Source organism: Mytilus trossulus, unplaced genomic scaffold, assembly GCF_036588685.1.
Source record: "Mytilus trossulus isolate FHL-02 unplaced genomic scaffold, PNRI_Mtr1.1.1.hap1 h1tg000234l__unscaffolded, whole genome shotgun sequence".
Lineage (NCBI taxonomy): Eukaryota > Metazoa > Mollusca > Bivalvia > Mytilida > Mytilidae > Mytilus > Mytilus trossulus.
In genome coordinates, this window is record NW_026963315.1 from 197,021 (window position 1) to 210,549 (window position 13,529).

The following is a 13,529-nucleotide window of genomic DNA, read 5'->3' on the forward strand; positions in this document are numbered from 1 at the left end:
CTGACGACAAAATTAATAAATTGATGGAAAAAATCTGAAAAAAATAAATTGAAGTTCCTTAAGTTTAACACAACGTTTTAAGTTTTAATAAGTGGGTCGAGGGTTTTTGATATGTTTGAATAGAGTTAAATCCGTAACAACGATACCAATTGCATCTTCCTTATCATGACATTTTATATACCAAATTTTATCAATGAATATTTCGTTATTTTTCTATGTTGTGTTTTCCATACTGTTGTCAGTTTTTTGGTTTTCTTTAGTTTATTATTGACTAATGGGTGTGAATATTCCTTTGGTATTTTTAACCTTAATGTTTGTTTGTCCTGTTGAAAAGCAAAAAGGCAAAAAAAAAATATATACAAAGCACAATGACACATCAATGCAATAAAATTCAATGTTTGGATTAGGTGTATTCTAATTATATATATTTCAGATAAGATTAAAACAATAGATTAGTTTAGGGTATTTTCAACAGCAAACTAATACCCTTCTCGTATATTTATGCATCCTTGTCATACAAAATAAAGCTAGACAAATCAGTAGTACTCACAGTAAAGTAAGTTATGTTGATATAATATGAAACGAAATGAATGTAATTGTAATTATGATAATGCTTTTCTCTTCCAGTAGTTAAAATATGACAATATATAAGGGCAATGTTTTACAATCTAACATGTATTATTATTGTAATAACTTGTTTCCCAAACCACTTTAAATAAATATGCTGTACAATTTGGAAATTAGTATGGCGTTCATTATCACTGAACTAGTATATATTTGTTTAGGGGCCAGCTGTAGGACGCCTCCGGATGCGGGAATTCCTCGCTACATTGAAGACCTGTTGGTGACCTTCTGCTGTTGTTTTTTTATTTGGTCGAGTTGTTGTCTCTTTGACACATTCCCCATTTCCATTCTCAATTTTATTTTAAACTAACCAAGTGTGTTGATTATGACATTGTTTGTCCTATTAAGTATACATTATTGTTTTCTTAACGATAAGCGACCTCTCCAGCTTATTATTGCAGCTTCGAAAATTGCAACAACAGTCGTGTCAATTTGAAGTGATTTGTGGTCATATATTGCGTAACAAGAATAAAGTCGGAATGATTAATTTTTGTCATCTTCTGCATGTTGAAATTGATTTTTATAATTAGTTTTTCTGTCATCAAAGCGATTATCTACTTTATAGTCGGGTTGAAGGCTGTAGTTTGACCTAAAATTGTTTACTTTTGATACATTGTGACTTAGATTAAAAGCTTTCTCTTTGGCACTTATACCACATATTCGTTTTTATATTGATACCATATTTCAAATTTAGCTTTGGTCATTTTGTTTTGTTTTTTGGCTATACGATGTATATATGAGACCATTTGTAGTTTATAATTAAATGTTATCAAGCATAAATGTCTGAGAAACAAAATTTGGCAAAAATATAATTTCACTATTTTACAAAAAGAACCATCTGAGGGGATGGCGTATTATGTGAATAATTCCCTTGGTCTTTTACAAGATCATATCAAATTACAACAAATGTATTAAAAAAAATAGTAAAACGCATACATTATATAACTATCCAATTTATATTTCCCCCTTCAATTATTAAAACTCGTTATAGTTTTACATCATCGACAACTTCAACGGGTATTGATAATTGTCTGTCTCCTTTCCTGGGAGTTGTAATGGGGTTTACCAACATGTATATAATCATGATAAACGGAAATAATTTAAATTTGAAATTAAAAGTTGCACTGTTGGATAATACGCAAAATAATTTACTATGTAAATAAAGCAATCTAGTCATGCATTGCCTGTTTATTTAAGTTTTGTACATATATCTGTAGCTTTCATGAAAGGAAAAAGGGAAGGGGTTATTTTTGACATGACGTAATGCTCAAATACAAACCTAATGTTGTGTTTGTAATGTTGTTCTTTTAGTGATTATCCCTGAACCATACGACAATTGGTAACTGGGGATACATATATCGGACATAGTAGTCTTCTTCCGACTTACAATGAAAACCTTTCCAAACGGGGCTTCCGTTGTGCCGTACCAGACGTCTACAAGTACACAAAATATGTCCGTTTAGATTTGGAATGTTAATTTGTGTACCTCATGCAGAGAGATAACTAAGCTCTGAATGGTTGAAAACCCTCCGAGGAGCAAAAAGGTTACCTGTTGCAAGACAATTTGCTGTCTTTATCCAATATTCCCTTATTTTCTAGTAGGGGTCAAAATGTTCACAACCTTCAATGACTTCATATCGGATTTCCCTTGTTACAGGAATTACCTTCTCTATTTATTGATAATGTGTTCTAGTCCTGAACATGCATTATATATTTGCCAACCAACAATCATGCCATCTGTTATATAATATAAAGATTTTTCCGCAGCATCATTTTTGCTCTCATTGATATTGATATGTGTTTTCTTCTTTTGCAAGACTTTAAGCCGTTTCAAAAACTACGTTATTGATTTTGAACAGAGACGTTTTACATATATTATACATATGTGAAATAAAATTGAACAATACGTTTGTATGTTCAAACTATCTTTTTTTTGGATTTCGTTTCGATTTCGTTTCGAATTTAAATGCGTTTTGATATAAATGCATAATTTTAAGACAACAAAATATATCTTTTTCTTTCATAACGGACTGGCGTTTAAGAAAATATACGAATTCTTACATATAAATTTGAAGGGTATATCTACTAAATCAGTCCACTTTTTAGAATAAAAGCTATACTGTAAAACATAATAATTGGTTTTTGAAATCGATTCAATCCTTCGCATGACACTTCATTATTATAATATTCTGTTGTTTTCCTCTAACAACGTGATCCATGTTCATATAATTATTTAATGTTGCTGTTTCAGGAAATACAATTAAAGCTTTATCAGTTTTTTAGCATTTGTTTAAGGTTTTAAAAATGAATCAAAAATTATAACTTTTTAATCTTTCTACCTGTTTAGATGTCAATGACCTATGTGTTTGTCATCAATACGTAACATGTAAACTTTCAGCTTATTTACTAAAAGAATCATTGTTATTCAAATGCGAAATGTTAAGATCCCATTTGATGAACTCTATCGAGCAGTTCACTCAATTACAGAAATAGAATACTCTGACAAACACAAATTAATTTTCAAGAAAGATTTCTTCTTTGGATTGATTTTTTTTTTTTTTTTTTATCTTTATTTTATCATTAACCCTTTGTTTCCTCGATAAACAAGCCCATAATGTTCCTTGTTATACTTGGCATCATGATAGGTGAGTCACAATAAGCCACATAATATTTAATTTGCGTTGATGGTTGGAAAACTTAAGGCACTAAGAAGCTCAGCTATTGATCTAGCAAATATCAAGACAAAAAAACATTTGTTTCACATGCATATATTTATATATATATATGTTTCTTCGATACATTTTATGGCTATCAATGGGTATATTCTAATATTTTCCTCGGGGTGTCTTTTGAAAACGTGTGTCCTTTTTGCCAGCGGGGCATTTGCACATTGTCTAGTATAACTATATCAACATTTTCAAATATATTTAAGACTGCTAAATATTTGTGTTGCCGTTAGGACAGTTATCAGACAAACATAACGTTTACACTATTAAGACAAAAACATCTGAAAAAAATCTCTGTATCACTCATCTGATATGTTTGCACAGAACTGCAAGAAAAACACACAATTCAAGAATTAAATTTTTTTTTTTAGATAATAAATTTTTTTTTAGAAAAGTACTAATATATAATGACTGCAATCGAAATATTTGAAGACTGATGAATTTTTCGCAGTGGATGAGAAAGTATTTATAAAAATACCAAAATGTGTGCAACCAAAGATAAAAATGAATGCCATCAATTCAAGTTTTTCTCTGATTTGTACATGTTGTAGTCTCATTATGGTATGTCTTATTAAAACGTTGTAGTGCTCTGTTTGAATATTTCTCACATCACACTACACATTCTAGATACACCATGAAAGTCGTTCTTCAGAACAGCAGTATACAGCAGTTCATACTCATAAACATTGGATCAGTATTCATGGTTAAATTAACATGCTATCGAATCCTTTTCATTCTTCTCTTATAATTATGCATTGTAAAACCAAACACCCAACTCACAACCACTCTCCCTCCCCCAAACAAAAATACACTATTTCAGATAAAGCCACCATCTTCATTTATGCAGAATTCTCCTGTATGGTCCACATGTAGTATAGTTTTCATTGTAATTTTTACAGAGTCTACTAACTGTCAAATGAATCGTAACTATACTGATTTCTGTGTAGGTTTTTATAACTAAACTAAGCCGGGAACCTGAATTGCAGTAGTCTTCGTTTGTTAATGTGGTTAATACGTGATTGTCGTTTTTATATAGATTGGACGGTTGGTTTTCCTGTTAAATAGTTCACACTATTCATTATGGGTGCCGTTATAATTTTGTGATCGGTGTGAGTCAAGGCTCTGTGTTGAAGACCGTACTTTGTTTGACCTATAATGGTTTACTTTAACACTTTGTGAGTTGGATTGATATTTGTCTCATTGGGGCACTTACACCACATCTTCTGATATTCATGAACATGATAAAATAAACTTTTAGCAACATAGATTTTGAAAATTTGACTTGTAATATAGGAACGTATTGACCGAGGTTATGATTTATTTCAATTTATTCATGACAACGTATGCTCTGGTAGAGTTTACTATAGTTGATTTTTTGTTAATACCAACAGCACGTCTTTAATAAGTCGTCTCCAACGAATTTAATCTGCAGAGGTATTTATAATCCTTTTTATTTTTGTTACATCAAAACCTATACAATCATAAATACGTATTATAGTTTCTCTTTTCTAGGAATTGAAATATGGAAATATACAGAGAAGGAGTATTTATTTTACTTTTCTTGGTAAAACTGTCATTTACCGAAGGTATGATTTGTATTTATCTTTGTAAAATATTCAGTAGACTATTTTCATATTTAAAAAATGTCGTTAATATCCAATTGATATCTACCCTCATATCGCGTTTAAGTCGCAGTCGTTTAAATTGATTTGATCATCAAACGAATCCATATATCTCTATCAGTTCAGCTGCTTTTTGAAAGGATAAGAGAGCAATACATTTATCGTGTTAATGTTTGTATTCTCAAAACTGTATATGCGTAAGTGTTATATATCATAAATATCACATAATTTTTATATAACATACATTATCTTTAATGAGTTTATTCTTGTATATTGTTGTTTCTATTTTTTTCAGTTAAATTAAAGTTTCCTACAAAATTTGAACTTGGTAAACCATTTAAGCTAGATTGCGAAACTTCGTATGTTGTTCAAGCAACCAAAAGCAGACAGTGGCGAGGTGGAGCCGATAACAAACTATTGTGCTACGATGGAACTACTGTTAATCCAAACAAATACAAAGAAAAAATAATAAATCAAACAAACTATGAATTGATTGTAGAAAACACTTGTGAAAGTGATTTACGGTGTCCATATGCTTGTCGGGTGGGATTTGACATAGATCAACAGTTTTTAGAAGTAGATGAAACAAATTTCGTGCGTAAGTTATTCAAAGATTCTTTGTTTACGTTGTATGTATTTAAAAAAAGTCATGAAGATAACTGAATTATAGGTCAAATACCAAAATAAGTAAATATTTCAGCGCTGAACTAAATACGTATGGACATGAATGTGTTCACAACTACGGTTAAGTTAAAAAAAAAACAATCGTTGATTTCCAAATACAGCAATTTGTCCTAAGTTCATATTAAGTGTTTAAGCAAAGTATTTTACTTGAAAAAGGAAACAGATCGACAAAACACAATAATCTGCGGCGAGGATTTTCATACTATAAATAAACTGGTCTAGATATCAAAAGTGGGTGTTTTAAAACAAATCTGAAATAATTTGTAGAAATAAACACATATGAATATATAATCCTAACAATAATATATTTTCCTTACTTGTACTTTATAATATTTACAATTATTGAAAACAAACGGAATAAAACATTCCCTTTTACCTTTACATAGATTTGCCTGAGTTTTCCAATGTCGACTATCAAATGCAGAATGGAAAATATAGACTGACATTTATTCTTAATAAAGTATTTCCGAAACCAGTTTGCGAGCTCAAAATCAACGTAAGTAATACGCAATTTGTATACTGATGTAACACATGATTATGTTTTCCGTTGATAAGATTAACAATGACAGCAGTTTATTATGAGAAGGGGTTACACAGCCTGATTTGGTTTGAAAAGATGATACTGTGTACTAGCAAGATAAATGTATAGTATTTCGTCTTTGTAAATTATTACGTTTTCTGTAAGTTCTATTTTTGGTAATATTCATTTGACGTGGCTCGTTATACCACCAGTCATTGCGTTATTGAGCTGTGGTAACTTCTATACATAGTCTAGTCTTTCGTTTTTATCTATCTGTTTTGTCAATATGTTTTTTGATTTTCTTTGTTGACGTTCTTGACGTTGTTGGTTTATATATTATGACATTATGTTGACTGATGTACCCTTATTCTTTTTATATCTTTCCCATTATGTCTGTTTGATCTCTCCGTACAGTGATGTAACTATTATGGAATTTAATGCGACTGTCATACACGTGAGAGGCTTAGCCAGCTATAAAATCATGTTTAATTCATCATTTTTTTACACAAGTCAGGAATATAAAACTTGATTCCTACTCATTTGCTCTGTTAGAGTTATTAATTTTGCCATTCCAGTAAGGGTTTTCCGTTTTGAATTTTCCTCTGAAATCAGTACTTTTGTAATTTTACTCTTTTTCTTTATATAAGAAACACGTTCTACTTGCGTGGAGAACAGAAATTGTTTCATTTGTCACGTAAAGTCATGAAATTTTGTAATCATCAACATTATCACAGAAAGACAAATACCAAAATTCCGAAAAAGAAAATAAGTCAATAATCAACGTTTGTGTACATTGTAATATGCAATCAACTCTCTTCTTTATCAATTATATACCGAGCTGCATTGAACGATTGACAATGATTGATGCAGCAGATGACTTTGAAGATCTCAATTTACAGGTATTATTTTATATCTTCCTTTTATAAAGAAAGACAACAAATATATAATAAGATTTAATGTTATTATACTATATGTGATTAATAATTCAAACGCATAGCATTTTTTATAAAGACTCGCGCATTAAATCATACTTTAAATGAGTTCTAAAGTATACTGAATATTGTACAATATGTTGTAAATTCAAACTATCTAATGCTATCAATAATCTTAATTGATTTTTTTTTTTTTATAATTACATTGTAGTCAAATATAGGCCAATATTGCAACCTGAAGGAGTTACCATATTTAATCATTTAAGAAAGTAAATCTCCTCAAGATCTACTATATACAGGTTCTTTTTTCCAGTCTGTATCGCCTACCCTGTATCGCATACCCCGTATCGCATGGCTAAACACGTATCGCATACCCCGTATCGCATAGCAAAATCCGCATCGCATATCTGGCGTGACGTCATAAATCGAATGACTTCAACGTTTGACCTGTGACGCCCAGTTGTTGTATTTTCTGGCACTGCAACTTAAATCGATATTTTCAAAAACTATTACCTAGTGACTTTACAAGTGATTTTTATAAAATAGAAACAATACGATGTAGAAATGTCTAAAGGGTTATTGTTTATTCGGTCATAATTTCGTGAGTTTTGTTTTGTTATCTGATGGCCATGGGTTATTATTTTTTACGATTTTGAATTGTATAGAATACATAGCAAACTTTCCAAGAACTATCACTACAAACTCCTCAGAGTCTGAAGTGACCAGTTTTTGTGCTCGACGAGTAAAATCGAGCACACATTTTACTCGACTAGTCTCGACATTGTCTCGACTGGACTTAACTGTACTTAAGTGTACTCGACTAGGTCTCGACTTTACTTAATAAGTCTGAAATGGTCTTGACCAAGGCTCGACCTGTCTCGACTCAGTCTGAACCAGTCTCGACCTGTCTCGACCAGTCTCGACTCAGTCTGAACCAGTCTCAACCTGTCTCGACTAGTCTCGACCTGTCTCGACTAGTCTCGACTCAGTCTGAACCAGTCTCGACCTGTCTCGACTAGTCTTGACCTTCAAATTTAGTTTTGACTAGTATAAAGAAGCCCATCTAACTAAATTAAGAATTGATCTTACAAAATCCAAGCTAATTATGTAGTTTGATTACTGGCTGTGAAATTAAAAAAAATAATTTTACAATAGGTAAAAATTAAAATTATTATATAAATTCAGATAGGCATCTTTAATTTTTTAACTTGGATTGTCATCAAACTACGCAGCTAACTTAAATATATATCAAGCTTACTGAATCCCATTTCATTCACTTTTTTGTTGTATTGCTATAAAATTCAAGAATTAAGGTAATGTTGGTAAAAAATGCTAGGATTTGCAATTTCGGACAAAATAGAGACAGTACACTTTAATTTTTTTTATAACTTTTTCAAATCAACTTGGAATTTCATCAAACTAGGCAGCTATCTTAGATATATATCAGGCTTACTGAATCCCATTTCATTTACTTTTTTGTTGTTTTGCTGTAAAATTAAAGAATTAAAGTCATCTCGGTAAAAAAAGCTAGGATTTGCAATTTGGACAAAATAGAGATAGTACACTTTAATTTTTTTAATAACTTTTTCAAATCAACTTGGATTGTCATCAAACTATGCAGGTATCTTAGATATATATCAAACTAACTGAATCCAATTTCATTTACTTTTTTGTTGTATTGCTGTAAAATTTAGGTATAAAAGTCATCTCGGTAAAAAATGCTACGATTTGCAATTCGGACAAAATAGAGATAGTACACTTTAATTTTTTTAATAACTTTTTCAAATCAACTTGGATTGTCATCAAACTATGCAGCTATCTTAGATATATATCAAGCTTACTAAATCCCATTTCATTTACTTTTTTGTTGTATTGCTGTAAAATTTAAGAATTAAAGTAATTTTGTTAAAAAAAAGCTAGGATTTGCAATTTCGGGTGTATGTCAAAAAGCTACAATATTAGAAATATATCTTTCCTCATAATTTTGGAAAAAGTATATATAAATTAGTTATATAATTCCTTTAATGTGTTATTCCTTTTGATATATATATCATATAAATATATCAAAAAGCAAAGAACGATTAAAGAAATTATTAAAAAGTTCTTCTGATTTGTGGTGATTTATAAAGCAATACCTTCTGCTTGGGGCAAACTTATTAAAAAGATCACATCTACCAGAGAGTTTTAAATTCAAAATAACATTTATTCAAAGTTGCAACATCCTGTTAAATCTAAATCGCAAGGCTTTTTTAATTATCTAGATAAGTAATACACGAGTTGAAGAAAAGTAGGGCTTTCTTTTTACCTGTAAAACTCAGGTGTACTGATGTAATTAAACCATGTATAGTGCCATGTCATTAAATTTGACAAAAAGTTTACTGTATTTTTGGAACACATTTCTTTTTTTTAAAAGGGTATCAAGGATTGTAATGAAAGTTCATGATGTTAATTTTTTGTTTTACAAAAAAAGGGTGTTTATTTTGTTAAAGCCGATTTGAAAAAGTTATGAAATCTTAAACAAGACACCTTTTTTTTGTTAAAACAAAAATTTAATATCATTTATATTTAAGGAAAGATATATTTCTAATATCAAAGCTTTTTGACCTACATGTAGATTAATTAAATTCTTAAATTTGACAGAAATACACCGGACTAAATAACAACTTATGTTTTAGTAAGATATTTAGCTAGAATATTGCAAAGATCTTATAGAGTTTGATGAAAATCTAAGTTGATTTCAAAAAGTTATGAAAAAATTAAAGTGTACTATCTCTATTTTGTCAAAACTGCAAATCCTAGCATTTTTTACCTAGATGACTTTAATTCTTAAATTTTACAGCAAAACAACAAAAAAGTAAATGAAATGGGATTAAGTAAGCTTGATATATATCTAAGATAGCTGCATAGTTTGATGACAATCCAAGTTGATTTGAAAACGTAATTAAAAAAATTAAAGTGTACTAGCTCTATTTTGTCCGAATTGCAAATCCTAGCTTTTTGAACCAACATTACTTTAATTCTTAAATTTTACAGCAATACAAAAAAAAGTAAATGAAATGGGATTTAGTAAGCTTGATATATATCTAAGATAGCTGCATAGTTTGATGAAAATCCAAGTTGATTTGAAAAAGTTATTAAAAAAATTAAAGTGTACTATCTCCATTTTGTCTGAATTGCAAATCCTAGCATTTTTTACTGAGATGACTTTAATTCTTAAATTTTACAGCAATACAACAAAAAAGTAAATGAAATGGGATTCAATAATCTTGATATATATCTAAGATAGCTGCATAGTTTGATGACAATCCAAGTTGATTTGAAAAAGTTATTAAAAAAATTAAAGTGTACTATCTCTATTTTGTCTGAATTGCAAATCCTAGCATTTTTTACTGAGATGACTTTAATTCTTAAAATTTACAGCAATACAACAAAAAAGTAAATGAAATGGGATTCAATAAGCTTGATATATATCTAAGATAGCTGCATAGTTTGATGACAATCCAAGTTGATTTGAAAAAGTCATTAAAAAAATTTAAATTGTACTAGCTCTATTTTCTCCAAATTGCAAATCCTACCTTTTTTTACCGAGATGACTTTAATTCTTTAATTTTACAGCAATACAACAAAAAAGTAAATGAAATGGGATTCAGTAAGCTTGATATATATCTAAGATAGCTGCATAGATTGATGAAAATCCAAGTTGATTTGAAAAAGTTATTAAAAAAATTAAAGTGTACTATCTCTATTTTGTCTGAATTGTAAATCCTAGCATTTTTTACTGAGATGACTTTAATTCTTAAATTTTACAGCAATACAACAAAAAAGTAAATGAAATGGGATTCAGTAAGCTTGATATATATCTAAGATAGCTGCATAGTTTGATGACAATTCAAGTTGATTAGAAAAAGTTATTAAAAAATTTAAATTGTCAAGCTCTATTTTGTCCGAATTGCAAATCCTAGCTTTTTTTTACCAAGATGACTTTAATTCTTAAATTTTACAGCAATACAACAAAAAAGTAAATGAAATGGGATTCAATAAGCTCGATATATATCTAAGATAGCTGCATAGTTTGATGACAATCTAAGTTGATTTGAAAAAGTTTAAAAAAAAATTAAAGTGTACTATCTCTATTTTGTCCAAATTGCAAATCCTATCTTTTTTTACCAAGATGACTTTAATTCTTTAATTTTATAGCAATACAACAAAAAAGTAAATGAAATGGGATTCAGTAAGCTTGATATATATCTAAGATAGCTGCCTAGGTTGATGAAATTCCAAGTTGATATGAAAAAGTTATAAAAAAAATTAAAGTGTACTATCTCTATTTTGTCGGAAATTGCAAATCCTAGCATTTTTTACTGAGATGACTTTAATTCCTAAATTTTACAGCAATACAACAAAAAAGTAAATGAAATGGGATTCAATAAGCTTGATATATATCTAAGATAGCTGCATAGTTTGATGGCAATCCAAGTTGATTTTATACTAGTCAAAACTAAATTTGAAGGTCAAGACTAGTCGAGACAGGTCGAGACTGGTTCAGACTGAGTCGAGACTGGTCGAGACAGGTCGAGACTGGTTCAGACTGAGTCGAGACAGGTCGAGCCTTGGTCAAGACCATTTCAGACTTATTAAGTAAAGTCGAGACCTAGTCGAGACCTAGTCGAGTACACTTAAGTGCAGTTAAGGTGGCTCGGCCCTTTAACAATGCGCATATTTTAACGCATGTTTCTTACGACGAGTGCCTTGGAAACGGTCGCTTTCAGGGGTCTTCTCAAAAATAGCGTTGACGACCTTGGAACGCGGGCGTGTATGAAAGCACCCTTGACGATGTAAACAAGTGATGCAAAACGTTCTTCAAAACAGGAAATACGAACGGTCAGAAATTCAAAGTGCTTTCTTCATTTTTTGCATAAAAGTCTAAAAGGAGAGAAATATACGTGATTTAAGCATATTAACATTAAAAAAAAAGAATATATAAATACTGAAAAAGTCACGTGTATGACTGCGTCGACGGTGCCGCTTCGTCCAAAAACACATTCTCATCTTACACGGTCCGTTCGTATCATATGTTGAATTAAATATCGGTTGAATATTAAATGATGTCTTGGAGATTTATTTTTGAAAAAGTTTTGCCCATGATGCAATGATTAACTGTAAACAAAATTAATGATAGCGATGTAAACAATTGCATGTTGCATGTCATCGTACAGCTTTCAAAAACAAGTAAAACCCGTATAGTATGCTTTAAAGGCATCGGGATGGGTACTTATCAAGCTATCCGTTTGGCGTTTTATAACAGTGTGTTTCTGTCATAAATCTCTTTAATATCTTTATTTCCAGTTATTTTTATGGGTTTAATTATTCCCGATTATGCGATATATTTTTACACTGCAAAATTTTGTTAATTATAGTTAAATATTTTTTATTTCCCCCCAAAACAAATTTGAACATTTTCATTTAAAGATTTGTTTACCTTATCAATAAATGAGCACGAACATCATCTGATAAACTTTCTCGTATCACAATTCCATGATTTCCTGAACACTAGACTAAGTCCTATAATGTAAGACCTCGGGGCCAATGTTTTGTATTTTATGATTTTTGTCTATTACTTATTTTGCTTATTGTTATTTTGATGATTTGCAATTTTCTGTTGTATCTGTCAATATGTCAATCGAGTTCAAATTAAAAAAAAAAGAAACATCATTAAGTGAATCAGAGCAAGTGTTATTATTATAATAGACTAATGGATCCAGCAACTTATTTCACAAAAATGATTATTGGTTTTCCTGCAGAAATAAAAGGACACTTCAATAATTGTCTTTTCATAAAGATGAAAATTGATTAATCGGGGCGGATCCAACCATTTTAAAAGGGGGTTCCCAATCCAGGACAAAAAGGGGGGTGTTCCATCTATATTTTCCCATTCAAAAGCATTGATCGTCCAAATATGGGGGGTCTACACCACGGAACCCTCCCCTGGATCCACCACTGTCAAAAGTAACCGGGACTGGCCTAGTATACCGACCTATGATATAGTTCCTCAATACTGCATGCTTTGCGGAGGACCGTAATTTTTTTAGTTACTATGTCGGGATTTTTCTAGGAACATCCAAAGCGTGTCGGGTAGTCACAAACACTACTAAAGACTTTATATATATAAAAATCTATACTACTACTAGGTTCAGGAAAAGTTTGGATGGTAATTTTTAAACTCCGCCCAGTACGCAGGAACGCTATATTAGCCGGGCAAATTTTAACTTCTATCTTAATTTTTGACATGCTTTTTTAAAAGGTAAGATAATAAGAAAAATTCTTGATGATGAAAATAATTATAGTGGGGTGATGGCATTGCGGCAAAAAAATGTGAATTACAATTTTGTTTGTGAACACGGATTTAATGGTCTTTGATCTT

At 30.5% G+C, this 13,529-nt stretch overlaps 1 protein-coding gene across 4 annotated transcripts in view; it reads left to right on the forward strand.

Annotated features, from left to right (window-relative positions):
* LOC134701277 (uncharacterized) overlaps positions 1-13,529 on the forward strand; it is a 49,624-nt gene that overhangs the window by 12,211 nt on the left and 23,884 nt on the right. For all 4 annotated transcript variants that reach the window (XM_063562404.1, XM_063562405.1, XM_063562403.1 and 1 more), the window contains exons 2-4: positions 4,863-4,936; positions 5,268-5,570; positions 6,043-6,152. In XM_063562404.1, coding sequence (XP_063418474.1) covers positions 4,873-4,936; positions 5,268-5,570; positions 6,043-6,152 — 477 coding nt within the window. In that variant the 5' untranslated portion in view covers positions 4,863-4,872. The remainder of the gene's footprint in view (positions 1-4,862; positions 4,937-5,267; positions 5,571-6,042; positions 6,153-13,529) is intronic.